Source organism: Phaseolus vulgaris, chromosome 9, assembly GCF_051622355.1.
Source record: "Phaseolus vulgaris cultivar YP4 chromosome 9, ASM5162235v1, whole genome shotgun sequence".
In the NCBI taxonomy this organism is placed as follows: Eukaryota; Viridiplantae; Streptophyta; class Magnoliopsida; order Fabales; family Fabaceae; genus Phaseolus; species Phaseolus vulgaris.
In genome coordinates, this window is record NC_143506.1 from 29,717,851 (window position 1) to 29,733,419 (window position 15,569).

General features: G+C 33.2%; 1 protein-coding gene across 1 annotated transcript; it reads right to left on the reverse strand.

Annotated features, from left to right (window-relative positions):
- Positions 1-3,184: 3,184 nt before the first annotated feature.
- LOC137820648 (DDT domain-containing protein DDR4) lies at positions 3,185-11,780 on the reverse strand. Its single transcript, XM_068624831.2, has 12 exons — positions 11,025-11,780; positions 10,814-10,924; positions 8,718-8,804; positions 8,590-8,627; positions 8,429-8,510; positions 7,820-7,926; positions 7,538-7,703; positions 6,141-6,233; positions 5,710-5,833; positions 4,799-4,841; positions 4,431-4,631; positions 3,185-4,346 (listed from the first exon to the last, which is right to left on the reverse strand). The coding sequence occupies exons 1-12, from the start codon at positions 11,394-11,396 to the stop codon at positions 3,569-3,571; spliced, it is 2,202 nt and encodes a 733-aa protein (XP_068480932.1). The 5' UTR covers positions 11,397-11,780; the 3' UTR covers positions 3,185-3,568.
- Positions 11,781-15,569: the final 3,789 nt, after the last annotated feature.

The window sequence follows — 15,569 nt, forward strand, 5'->3', positions numbered from 1 at the left end:
CGCAATCATGGTTTGGTCTCAAAGACTCAAGCTCTTCCCATGAAATCTTTAAATCAGTGAAAAATTCGGTAACACTACATTCACCCTATCTTATATAGTTTATTTCCTGTAGAAGATCTAAAATCTTAAAGTGGTCACCTTTTGAAAATCTTTCACACAAATCTTCTCACTTTTCTTGCACGTTTTCTATTTAGATGATGCTTTGCTCTATCTAGTATTCATCGTTTGTGTTATCCAAGATATTACCATCATGTTTCACATTTCACATGCTTCATGAAGAGACAAACCAAATTGAGGAACATAAAGGGTACCATCAATAAACTTATGTTTTTCTTTTAGAGCAGTGCACATCTCATTTCATGACTCCAAGCATGATAATTTCCACCATCAAGCTGTAAACTGATTAACACCATTCCTGGATTCTCCTCGAGATGTAGGTAATATGGACTGGATGGATTTTGAGAAACATCTACGTTGATACTGTAACCCATCTCCATGATAAACTAGAGAAAGAACAAACCAAGAAACAGAAAACAAGAAACGAAAGGATTTCAATTTTCATCTTGCTTGTGCATAAGATGATATAAGCACCAAACGAAGTATGCAGTAGACGGTGTGAGCGGTAGATGATGTGAGGGTTACACAAGTACACTCATGGAGTTAAACATGTGAGGTGAAAAAGAGAAAACAAGGGAGGGATAAAACACTTTATTACGCACTAGGCACATAAATATATGGGTAGAGAAACTGCACAAACAGAAAAAAAAAAAAAAAAGAACATATAAAATAAAAACACATCTAAAGATGAACAATAATTCTTAACCATGATAAGAAGAGAGAGATGCTTAATATTATATATGAAAATTCAACATTAATAAAATATAAGATAATTTATATAGAATACTACAATACTATTTTCTATCCAAAATTTTAAGTTAAGAAATTTAAAGTTTAGATTAATTAAACTCTTAGAAAAATAATAAATGTATAATCAATAAATATAAAAGTGTATTGACATTAAGTGAGTTTATTTTTATCACTTTTTCATCTTTTTATAGTAAAACATGAATTCTTTGTTTCACTAGAAAAGTACATATGATTGGATCACTATAATACTACTATACATTTTGAGGGACATCATCCCATTATTCTTCTGTCTCTACCTTGTGATAAAAAAAAGTATGTGTTCAATTTGCCGTTTGGAATTTTGGATTTACGTTTAACATGTTATGAATAGAAACTATTTAAATAGTTTTAGTTTGAATGTGGGTTCCAATTTAACTAGAGATGGTACCAAACCGAATAAATTTTTTCAAATTTATCAAAATAAATAAATTTTAAAAATTTATGAAAAAAAAAAGAGTTGTGATTGAGAAACATGACTTCATGATAAAAAAAAGAGTCCTAAACACAATTTCTACATTGAAATAAAAGTCATCTTTTAATTACACAATTTTTTGTTTTTTTAGTGAAATTGTATGCATAGTATATGACTCTTTTTTTTGTTTTCAAATTTTTTATTTTATTTTTTTTAAAGTCATATTTTTAATGAACGGTTTTTTTAACCAAAAAAATATCATTATAATGCAATTAATTAAAGACAGCCAACAAAGTTTTCTTATAAAAATTGCATGAATTTGAAGGGTTTATGTATAATTTGAAGAGGATATTGGTTTCAAAAGCTTGAAAAATGTCATTCTTTATTTCTATCAATTTCATCATTTGTCATGTTGGTGGGTTATTAATGTGCTTACTTTTTGTGGAAGACTTCCTCCTACCATCTCAACCACCCACCCTAATTCTATGATAAAAAAATACCTAATAAATAGCAAGTATTTATTAAAATATATGAGATTATATATATATATATATATATATATATATATATATATAAAATAAATAGAAATAATGAATTAAGAGCATGATTTAAAAAAAATTAAGAATCAAAATTGTACATTAAAATATAATATTTCACTAAAAATATAAAAAAAAATTAATCAAAACACAACTTCTGTTTTAAAGTAAAAGTTGTGTTTTGAAAGCATATTTTTTATTTTAAAGTCGTATTTTTTAAATATAATTTACTTATCTTAATAATCCTTTAAAAAAATTGGTCACTTTAATAAATTTAAAAAAAAATCATCTCAATATGATGTAAAAAAAAATGGATTGTTGAGGAAAAAGTGATTGCACTATTTAAGTTATCATCAATAAATATATCCACTATTTACTTAAATTAAAGTACTTTATGAATTTCACCCACTCTATCAATTACATATACACTCTTAAGAGTGTGTTTTTCTAGAGTTTGTAAAATCATTCATGACCCTGCAAGGTTAGAAATGTAAGTTTCTCACGACTTTCATAAAACAATATTTTTTGTACTCTCTCATGGATTTATAGGAATAAAATATCATTTGAGGTTTAAAAAATATTAGTTTCTTTCTCACTCACATAATTTGAGGTTTAAAAAATATTAGTTTCTTTCTCACTCACATAATTTGAGGTTTAAAAAATATTAGTTTCTTTCTCACTCACATCATTTGAGGTTTAAAAAATATTGTTAAAAAATATTTAAGTTTCATCATACACATTTTAATATCAAAACATAAAATATCGTTTTCTAAAACATTTCTAAGAATGTCATTTTCTAAAGTGTTTTACATTCTCACTTTTCTTTATCATGTTAATTAGCCCTTTACATGGGGCGTAGAATTTTTCTTTCACAACTTTTTCCTGCTGATCAATTTTTTTTGGTTTGTTTTTTTTTTTCGCATTAAAATTTTCATGTTTATTGTTATTTCCATCTTAAATCCCACACTAAGATCATCTTTGTTTGCTATGGGATCTTCAAGAAAGCACAAAAAAGTATATAATGGTACAATGAAACCAATTAATCCTCGGATTGTTGATTTCTACTGCTGTGTTTCAGTTTCAGTGAGGTGCAGGAGGAGAACAGCATGCCTCAATGGTGAAGTAGATTTACCTACCAAGGAGATATTCAGATTCAAGAATTCACACAGACTGTTAAAGATATTGAAACATAATATTCTTGTTCACCAGTTCATTACTTAATAGATCAATGGTTGTTGAGGTATTAGATTAGGAAACGGTGAGTAATTACGTAGGGAAATAAAAAGTGAGAGCATTTTTATCTGATGAGATGAAGAAAGGAAGAAGGTGATGAGTAAAAAAATAGAAGTACAGGGCTTGATAATCAAAAGCCATATATCTATTTAAAGTTACAGTACTTGTTAACAGTTATAGTACACCGATCGGATGGGCCAAATAACGCCCAACAAATTCTCATTCACTTCCGTAGACCCTTTGATGTAGAAATACTAAATACTAAAAAATGACTACCTAATCTACACAACTCAGTATCATGCTGCTGCTGCTTCTGGTGGAAAATCATGCACCAAGGGCTGCTTAGATTGCCACAGGAAGAGATCTTAGCCTTAACTTCCTTTCAGGCACATAACAAAATTTATAGTTCTATTATCATACATGTCACATCGTTTCCTTCATACCAAACTACCATCATTGCATTCGAGTGAAAGAGGTAGCTTCACAAATCATCATTGCCTTCATCTTTGGTTGTTGTATTTGGACCATCATCGAAACCTGAGCTAGGGGCAAGCTCATTCAAATCAAGGAAACGTCGCTTTGTGGTGCCCTCAACTTCCTCCTGACCTGGACTACTAGATTTTTCAGGAGGCTGGATTTGGCTCTGTTCATTCTCCTCTACAGCAGGATATTGGTTGTTCCCTTCTGCAGGGTAAGTAACAGGCTCCACGTCTTTGGTTTCTTGTTCTTCATCATCGTTGCCATCTGAATCTTCACTTTCCATCATATACTCTCCATTCTCAGTAGGATCGGAGTGATCATCTGATGCATTAGACTTGTCAGGTTTAATGAACTCGGTTTCTGAATCCGACATCTCTAACTGCCGGTAATTTATACGTTTTTGTGTTGCCCTCTTACTGCGCCTTAGACCTGATTGAATCTCATCCACAGACCTGAGTTTAGTTTCCCTCCTAGTTCGGCCTGCCAGTCGCTTGAATTTTCGGGGCTTGTCACTATCCTCACTGACACTCATGGAATCTTCTTCATCATCTTCTTCTTCATCTTCAACATTATCTTCATTCCAATTATATTCCTCGTCTCCTTCTGAGCCAGAGCTACTAGAAGCCTTCCTTCTCTGCTTGCGTTTCTGGAGATACTCTTCAGAGTACACGGCTTCTCCCACAATATCATCATCACTATCATAGTCAGCCTCATTATCTGACAATGCTTCAACAAACTCTTTCTCTGAATACCGTTTAGGCTTCTGTCTTCGTCGATTGCTGATGTGAAATAAAAATTATCAGTGAAATAAGATATAGAAGTCTTCAGAACATATTTGAGGAGATAAAATCAGAACTACAAACCTTCGATCCAAATCCAGTATGTCAGTTTGATTATCTTCCTCCATATCATCGAAGTCTGGTGATTTTGGAGACAGCGTGCCAAAATTTAGATCTTGAGGGTCATGCGAAGGAGAAGGACCACTCCATTTACCATTCGATAAAGCTTCGGGTTTTGATCCTGCTTCTCTCCTCGGTAAAAGTTCTGGGGATGGTGGTTTCCGTCTGATATAGAAAGAAACAGAAACTATGCCATGAATACAAAGCATGACAGATACATATGATTGGCCCCTCTTCTCTCAATATACGTAACAAAAAAATTACATATATATCAAATCAAGAACAGCCAAATAGAGGTACAGGAATGTAAGATCAAAATGTAAAATCCATACTTGGTAATCTTAATTGCCTCATTGATGGACCGATCATAATCATCTGCAATGACAGCAATGTCAAGTTAAGTCAATGTAAAGCCTAAAATACTGACGCTCACGAAATAAGTTTACTTTTGTCCAACCAAACCAAAAATTATATAGTTCAGGAGAATGTCATAATTATAGCTAAACAGGAAGCTGAAGTAAATGTACATCCTGGAAGCACAATGAAAACATGAAATTATCCATGTCCAGATAGTCCCACTATCATCAATGCAGGGTAAAATTACAACAAAACTTAGTGATAATATTACTTTTTTATTAAAAGAAGTGGATGTGTGAAAAATATAAAGGCTTACCATGTAGCTATGCAAAATCCAATGGAACTTTTATCAGATCCAACGGAGATCCCAAAACCAATTTCAGCTATCAGAAAGTCCCACTAAATTATCCCTGTACTTGTGAACCGGCAGCCCCCTTGGTCCATGCAGGGAAAGCATTTTAATTCTACTAAAAACATAGATTCCCTAAGAATGGAATAGATATTCTTTACAGTATTCAGGCCAACAATGTTTAAATAGCTCTATTAAAAAGACCTAACGTCTCTATTCAGAGGGATTTTTGGAACCATCACGTAGATTCAGCCTTCTATTTTGTCCGCTATGGCCACTACACCAGTCCCTACAGCAGGCAATGGCCGCTTGTTGCTACTGTAGCAGTGCTATAGCACACTATTTAAAACCCTGATTCAGGCTACTTGCCCCATACCTGGGGTCCTAACATGCCCACAACACAACAATCCAACTGTAAAAATAGTGAGGCGTCTAATAAACCTCGGCAGTACATGCAAAGAAAAGAAAAAAATGAGGAAAATGAAGAGGCCAACTCAGCTGAGAAAACAAAATGCCAACAATGATAAAACTTCTTACCGAAAGTGTAGGTAACAGGTTTCCTATCGCGTAGTGAACGCCCTAGGGCAAGCCCATCAACACCTAAGAAATTATCAAGAAGAAGAGCTTGTCTATGTTGTTTTTTCATCAACCTCTCCTTTCTCTGCACAAGACAGACCAATTTTGTCAGTTAAAAGTACAACAGGATTCTTCATGAATCTTATCAAGATAAAAAGAAGAGCAAACATGAATTGAAGTTCAAATCCTAGAATGCCACATCTTCTCAACCCATGCCAGACTAATTTTGTCAGTTAAAATCACAATAGGGTTCTTCAAGGACCATATATGAATGAAGATAAAAAGAGCAAACATGAATTCAAGTTCATTTCTCAAAATGCTCCATTTTTTCAATTTTCTAAACCCATTGAGAGGAGTGTAGGGTAGAGTAAGCAAACACAAAAATAGTACACCTTGTGAACCTTCTCAATTTCAGGGAGCATGTCTATCTTCACCTTCTTCCCCACAGAAACCTCTGTTCTGTTTTTACTTGTGAAAAGCTTCTCCTGGGCAATCAGATAAGTAAAAGCAAATAAGATGAAGCTCAACTAAAAAAATGTTGCAAATTTTATGAAATATGGCAGAATTAGGTGATTTTATATTATTTCCCTTTGAAAATGAAAAAAAAATATTAACGATCAGTCCTATCATCTATAACAAAAAATATATCAGCATTCTTGGGTCTGTTATAGGAAAAAAAACATAGCAATAGAGGGAGTTGTAAACCAAAGGATTCAAGTAGGGTAGCCAATCCCAATTACTGGCAAAAGGCTTAGTTGTTGTATCAGCAAAAGTTAATAATTTAACTTTAAGATAATATTAGTCAAGGGTAGACTGTTGGATTTTGAACAAGACAATTGAAAAAACAACTGATTGCATTAAATAATTGCTGCAGCTAATTTGATCTCCCTGGTTCCAACGCTGATGAAGGCCTTAGTCTGACCAACAACGTTAAAGTAATTTCTATTATAAATAGAAAGCACTTAATACTAATGGCGGCATAAGGCACCCTCTGACCACTTTAAGTTCTTTGTTGCATTGTCGTTTCTTCATGCATATTGTGGCTCAGATTGAGATTGCCTTCTAGCACTTACTGATATTTCAGAAAAGATTGTTCTTTTTTAGCAGTCATATGAAATGGCAAGAAGGAATGAAATTTGAAAAGTATATACAATGTTTATAGTATAATTGTAACAATCAATGTTCTGATTTTTTGTTATTGTTAAGATAGATTTTGTATACGGGCTTGGCCCATCCCTATGTAATGCTATGTATGATATATGTATATCCATCCCACAGCTGTGCTAAACACACAAGGAGATCCTATCACATGAATATATACCATTTCTCTCTATATGGTATCTAGAGCCTAATTTGAATCCATGCAATCCCAGTGGACTCACTGTTCATTGGTGCCAAATTTTTTTTCCAGAAATCATGTCTCCCTCTGATTTCCTACTACCCCTTTTCGCCATGCATTTTTTTCCTCTACAGTAATTAGGTTTGATCAACAATTGGTGAATCTAATGGTTTTATTCAAGGACTATAATTAACTTTCAAATTAACAGTTTCCTATTTGATAAGTTCACTTAGAACTTAAGTTAGGGTTTATAAAGCAAAAGAAAATTAGTATCAATTTGTGACTCCAGATATACATAATACATCACATTAATTTACATATTAATCTATTAAGTGATCCATTATCTAGTTCAAAAACTATAACTCAAAAGTCCCAATTCCCAGAAAAACACTGAACAGTTGTTAAAACATGCCCACTAAACATAGAAATAGATGAGTTTCAGTAACTTACAGAAACGTCCAGAAATTCATCAAAATTGGTAGCAACTGTTTCCCACTGGTAGGTTGTATTAGAAAAAACCTGGGAACCTCTTGGTTTCCCTTTTTTCATTTGAACCACCTCAGTTTTCCTTATCTCACGATACAACCTATGACCAATATTTTGGTCATCTTCATACCTGCACTAATCAAATGCCATGTGAATAAAAAGAAAAACAGAGATAAATGTACATTAACTTTCCAGTATGACACTTCAAACTTTGAACAGATTGAAGTCAAAGCACATGAGTATTACCAATAAGAAATTCCATGTGAATCACCACCAATACGCTCCTTACGAAATGTTGAAAGAGGAATGCCATGTTTGATTGAGCTGTCAATGTAACTTCTGATATCTTCTTGCTGCAAAATACAAGTCAAGTTTAATCATGTACATTACCAAGAGGGATGATCAAAGGCAAGATTAGTCAGTTAAGCTATTAATGATTTGCTCTGCACTTGGCAGGTTTTGATCTTGGGAATTTGAATACCTTCTGCACTCCCAGAATCTGTGTTAATTGTATCACAAGACAAACTATTGAGGCTGATTATGACACCCTTGTTAATAGACAGGCCCAAAGAACCACTCAATGTACGAGCTAGGATAAAATAAACCTAAAATAGGTGGTTGCAACTAGAATACCAAACCAGGCAAACAAAAATAGTGAATGAAGGATAAATCACGTGCATAGATCATAATAGAAGTTAATTCAGTGTTCAACATGAATCGATTGCATAATTTTCAAAGATCCAACCTAAAATAAAGGAGAGTGACCTCATTCTTTGATACTAACATTCACCCATTCAAGGAAAGGAATATAAGAAATATAGATACATACATAATATATTAAATGGGCAAGAGTACCTCAACACGAATGTCACATAATGCTTTTAAGATGACCACACGAACCCCTGGATCAAGTGATTTATATACTTCAATCTCCACTCTGCCACGTCAACATAACATGAGACTTGATAAACACATAAAGTGGATTTTTGATATTGCAAAACTAACTAATTACTTACCCATGTGAAGCAACAATAGGAAGATCCCCATCCGCAACCTACATTTGAATTCCCTTTTCATATTAGCTCTGGAAACTACAAAATGTTACATAGAATATTCAGCTTGCTTAATAAAATTGTCTTATTACCCAGTGCCACCAATCTCTTAATTTTCTGCATAATACGGTTATCCAAGTATCACGTGAGAGTGCCATTCGTGTAATGGGAGGAATTGCCTATAAAAAGATACAATTAATGTTATCAGAACAGTAGCAATTTTGAAAGCTTGTGACATTGTACAAAGAAGAAAGTATTGATCTTGCAGAGGAATAGATTTTGGGAGGGGTCAGTGCCCTATAACTCTGGCTTAAAAGACAATGGCAAACAACTCTTACAAGCTCTTAAACTGCAAGACAACTAGAATTAAAATCCTTGACTTTCACACTCATTTAACAATATATATCTATTCACCAACAAAAGAAGCAAGATTAATACTATAATAATATCTAATCCAACTTTAAAAACTTAAATGAGTTCAAGTATCACCACTGCTTTGATTAGCCACACTGCACATAAATCAATAGATGACGCACAAATGGAAGTAAAGACTTTATAAAGGCATTGACCTTGAGACAGAATTCATTGCACTACTGCAGCTTAAAATATCAAACTTCAAGTACCTCTGCAAGATCTGGAAGTGTATGACCAATAACATTAAACAGTCTAAAATTTCTTTCTCCCAAGTCCCCACTATATCTTTATCACTCAACCTAAGTACCTAACATACAAGTCAGACTTGTGCAGATTTATGTCATTATAATACTCAATCCAAAAGCTAAATTTCAAAACAGTTCAAGTACCACTGTTTTAACCAATTCATCTCCATCCACAAACTCATTACATCATGGATGAGTAGAGTATGCACCATGTCTATAACAAGCATTTTCTCACTGCAGCATGGGAGTTTCAATACAGAGCTAAACCCTCAAACAATTGACTGAATAATTTTCCCACAATATTTAAATCTGCAGGGAAGCTATAAGTAGTATAAAAACTTTGCAATAAGAATTAGGTAGAACGAAAACTCTTGTCTCAGATGTTCTAAGAATTCTTCAGAGTAGGCCTTTCCTTCAGTAATTTCGTAATGATGCCTGAACACTTCTATAAACTGTCCAGTAAAGTAGACATCCGCCTCTTGCAAGAATGATCGTGATTATCTTTGACATTTATTTGGACTCAGAAAATCAGGGACATTACCAACAAGGCTGAAACCCAGTGAAAACAATCCAAAGGTACATTTGGAAGTTGTAACCATTTGATATAGCATAGTAGCTTGTACTTAGAAGCAACAGAAACAAATAAACAAAACTTAGCAGTTGCACACTTGAACACTATCCTTCAATAGCAAATTGCCCTATAAATCAGGGCAGAGAGCAAAAACAATCAAAAGTCCCCAGTTTAACACTAAAGAAAGGGTTTCCCATACATGCAACAAAGACCTCCAATCAATTACTTGCTTTGTACTTACCAATTCCTGCCAAACTCAACTCAGTTGCAAATAATCATGTCCATCTCCCAACATCATATAGGTCAACCATATTATGGCAATGAATCCATCAAACAGGAAATGCAATTACAAACTCTATATTCGTTAGTGTTCAGTTTTTGGCTCCTTCCACAATTCCTACATTCAAAGGACTTTCAACCACCGCATTGAATAAAGAGTCATTCCAACAGTCAAGTAGTTCAGACTAATGCTCAAGTTTATCATTTTGGATTCAACTCACTCTTAGAAAACTTTGAACAAGTTCTCACCTTTGTCAATTGAATTATATTCCCGAAACATATGACTAGATTAAACATAACTAACCAAAGCATTGGCACCCCAGTAATGCATTCTATTCTCTTTCAGCCACAGCAACCTCCAGATACCCTACCCTAACAAGAATTCCACTTTACAGATCTTAATTTCCCTCGCTCCAGACAATGGGCACACTCGATATTATCACAAAACTACAACTTCAAATTGAAGGCACACATTCATAACCAAAACCACTGCAACATTACTCAAATTTAAAAATAAATAGAAAACACATCAATGCATCATCCTACGAACAACAACCACAGAACTAACACAACCCACAAAGACTAGAACTTCAGCCATCACCCATACTCACAGAAGAAAATGCAGTACGTACACAAGAACAAAACAAAGGGAGAAAAAAAAATATCAAAAAGCACCAACCTTTAGCAAAGGCATATGTATATCACCCAATGTGTCATTGGGAGTGAGTAAAGCAGTCTCAAACTCTTCAGCCGAGAATTCTACTGAAATATTCAAAAGATGCCTAAAAAGCTGCGGCAACAACAACAACCACAAAAACCTTAATACAAAGAAAGCACAACAAACCAATGAAAAGCAAAAAAAAAAAAAAAACCAAAGTCTCGAAGCTCACATTCAAAAAATTGAGTATTGAAGCCAATTCCCACATGGACCGGAGGTTGTAACGCGGCAACTGCGCCGGCGAGGGCGGTTCTACCAGCGGCGTCACGATCTTGCCGCATTGCTGTGGCTGCGGAGACGGCGGCGCCGGCGACTCCTCGCGGCGAGTCTCCCTCTTGGCGGCCTTCGGCCTAGTCGGCTGCGACGCCGTGTACAGGCGTGCAGCCGTGCGAATGGTACAGGCGCGAGAGGGGCGGTTCCGGGTGGGGGCGGGAGGAGCAGCATCGGCGGCGGTAGCGGCGGTGTTGGTGGTTGCTTCCTCCTTGTGCGAATCGGGTTCCGGCGAGGGTTCTTTGTTGTCTTGCGGGGGAGATCCTTGGGACATGGTGTGAGAGAGAGATCAAAAGGGTTTTAGGTTAGGTATGGTGGGATTACCTGTAGAGGATCATGGTTGGGTTAGCATTGAAGACGGAAAATCAAAGTGAAGAACGAGGGGTTGTAGAGAGAGAACCGAAGAAGGGCACTTTCTTTTTTTTTTTAGAGAGAGAAACAAAGAATGTTAGAAAAAAAAAATTGTAGCAGTGGTTTTTTTTTTAAAGGGTACCAAAGAGAGGGACACAAACCCTCAAATTCAAAGGTGCATGTACCTATGTGCCTATGTGGTTCTGCAAATATAGGAAACTCAAGGCAGCAGAAAGAGATAGATTGGAGAGGCTCAGAAACACAAACACACTGTGCCAGGAATTTGGGTTTCAATTTTCCAGGTTTCATTTTTATTTTTATTTATCTTTTTAAAACTCTTCTTTTTTTTAATCCTACGTTTGCTAGCTTTTATTTAATTTTAATTTTAATTTTCGCTACTGTCTTTTAAAATTTTAATATAACAATAATAATTTATTTATAAATGTTAAACGAAAGGAAAACAAGTGTTGTGTCACTTGTTTCTCTTGCCAGCTCCATGTCCGATTTGTGCAGATAGTATCCTCCAGAGATGAATTTTTCAAAGGTAACCAAATAGGTTGCATTTGCAAATTCATTGCTGATATATGAAAACTTGAAATTTAACACAAAAAGACAAATTAATTAGCCTAAAAGAATGTGAAAAAGACGATAATATTTGTTTTTATTCTAAATAACTCAATATCTTCTATCAATCTCTATTGGCAATCAGTTTTGGGCCTATTATTCCGGCGAGTTCTAGGAAACAAGTGTGCATGGGTGGAGAATTAGTGTGGACTCATGCAATATCACACAAGAATATATGGTAACACTTGAATAGGAAGATCTCACATCTTTTCACCTATCACATACATAACACTCAACTCCTATCTTGATGAATTTGAATGATAGAGAAAAAAATGAAATAGAAAAAATATGGAAGTGGCAAAAGAGATGAAAAAATAAAGTGAAAATGGGATAAATAAAAATTGATGTATTCTTATAAATAACTTTATCATAGGTTTTAAAATATTTACCAATCTAGAAAAATCAATTTTTTAAAAAAAGTAAAGTATGTTTGTGTTTAAATATCATATTTATTACTCTTTTGTAACTAAATTTTATAATTGATATAAATACAAAAGGTTGTATATATTGTCGAGAATCTAGACTATCTGAACAATATACTTAAATGGCATGTTAAGTTCTTAGATTGTTTGTTGAAATACTAGACGGTATATAACTCATTAAACAGTTTGTGATCCATTAGACAGCTTGATGACTATAAAATCATAACTGAAATTTATATTTTGATGATAACAAAAACTAATTGAATGGTTTACTTATATCTTGATTGTTTTAACAATGTTTTGTGTAACTGTAGTTTCAGTAGACCCGTTAAGCGTCTGTAGCATGTGTTCATGATAGACCGTGTGATAAGGCTAGTTGATTGCATACAAAATTCATATTGAATGTCTTATTTGTGATTTGAATGATATGTTTTATACGTGATTTAAATAATCTAACACTGGTAAGTGAGAATTGAAATATACAATAGACCTTCTAAGCGTTTACAATTTTGTTCATGTTAGACGATTTAATGAATGTGTAACATGTTTGTTTATAACAGTTATATGAACGAAATATTCTAAATACATATATACATGCTTAAAGCGCATTCATGTTTTTAGGAAACAAATATATCTTTATTATCTCTTTCACAATTATCCTTCTTAAATATATTTAATCAACATTCAAAATCTCAAGAACTCAGTTTTTAATATCACGTATTGCAAATACTTTTGAATTGGTTTCTTAAATAGATTCGAAGCAAAAACAAATTGAAAGGTTGCAAATCCAAGCTTTCTGTTTTGAGCGTCTAACACAAAAAAAAAAAAGATGAAGATATAAAAATATTACAAAATTCAAACTTAACCATTTCAAGTATTTAAGGACGGATTCAAAAAGTTATATAAGGATTGAGGGTGAAGAACAAAAATAAGGAAGTCAAGCAATTCAAAGTTATTCAAGTGATATTGCTGAAAATACAAGAGTCATAGTGAGCATCTAATCAAGTTGTTTTGATTAGAGTGTCTAGTTTTTTGGGTTGTGTGATAAACCATTGTAATTCTTCACACTATGAAATTATATCCTTATGAGTTTTGTTTGTGCTCTCCTTGAGAGTGTCCTTTACTTTTCTTAGGAGTTCTTAATTTTAGAGGGAGGTTAAGAAGGTGTAACTTAGAGAGATGAAAATACTCGTTGTAACCAGGAAATGTGTGAGTACTTGTTATAATCAGGAAATGTGTTAGTTAGTGAAAGTTCTTAAAGTAGTTGCTTAAGAAAATTGGATGTAACCTGGATTTGAGTGAAGTAGGATAAATTCTCGAGTGTAATCTCTCGTTACTCTTGTTTTTTCTCATGCTTTGTTATATATTTTATTCTTCTTATTAGAAGATTATAGAAAAACGTTTCTACTAAACAACCTATTACACTATCAATTAGACAATCTACTAGATGTTTGATTTTTTTGAAAGGGTTTAAGGTTTAAAAAGGGACCTTCCTACACATCTTATTACTCAATTAATATATACCTTAATTTAAATTTTGAAGTGAGTAGTGACTATACTTATAACCTAAATATACATATTAAATTATTTTAATCTAAAATATTTCTGTTTAAAATTAAAATGTTTCTCATTCATCTTGAAAGCATCGATGGAAGGAAACATTTAGATTAAATATATTTTTCATTTAAGATATATTTATAAATATTAAATTATATATTAACTTCAAATAAAATAATCTTTTAAATCAACTTTGTATTCATCAAGTCATATAAAATTTGAATGATGTCATATAACGGTATGAAATAAATCCTATTAAAAAGATATTGATATTGTATTAGTTTAAGTTCCTGACATTTTTTATGATATGTTGTTATTATATAATAACAAATCAATTTTAAAACCCATCTACTTTAAATACATTATATTAACTTATAAAATAGTATCAGGTAAATATGGAGAAACTTTGATCAAATTTCATAACTTTTAATATAAATATGTGAGTGGATCTTTCCTAGTTTATGTTTATGATGAATTCATTTTTTTTATGTTAGGAAAAAATAAGAGAAATTAAATTATAAAAAAAAATTAGAACAAACAAAATCAAGGGTGGAGGAATTCTAGAGACATAGATATTAGTCATTGGCTTCCTTATGAATATGAAAAATACTAACATCTCATTTACGCTAGGTCATGGATGTTTAACAGTTGATTAACCTAAGAATAAGAAGTAATGTCATTATTGATGATTGAATAATACATTATGTTCATATATTCAGCTTAACGTATGATTTAATGAAACCCTCTAGTCCGAGTTATCTACAAGTTATGCTAGAGAAATAGTCCTCCCAATTTGTCATAGCTTGTTCCATAAAAGGTTGGGAATCATACAATCCATGTAAAAGTGTGGTTACGTATAACACATTATAAAACAATGAAGCTCTAGTTAACATTGAACTTAACGACAACCTAAGGAAGAGGATATCAATAAGGGATCATGGAGTGGACGGAACATTCTTACCTTGATTTCTCAAGTTAATGACTAATTCATCATTCATAAGTTCATATATTCAGCTTAACGTATGATTTAATGAAACCCTCTAGTCCGAGTTATCTACAAGTTATGCTAGAGAAATAGTCCTCCCAATTTGTCATAGCTTGTTCCATAAAAGGTTGGGAATCATACAATCCATGTAAAAGTGTGGTTACGTATAACACATTATAAAACAATGAAGCTCTAGTTAACATTGAACTTAACGACAACCTAAGGAAGAGGATATCAATAAGGGATCATGGAGTGGACGGAACATTCTTACCTTGATTTCTCAAGTTAATGACTAATTCATCATTCATAAGTTGAATATTTTGTATAACTTGTTGAATAGCCACGTTCTTCCTTAAAAGTTTTAATATTCCTCCATCATCACAACTACCAAATAGTTGAGGCAAATAGGAAACTCACTAAGGATGAAATTTGTGTTTTGATCCAAAGGATGAGGTTGTTGATGAAGAAACGAGGCTTGGTAAAAAACCTAGTCTTATCCAAACTTTTT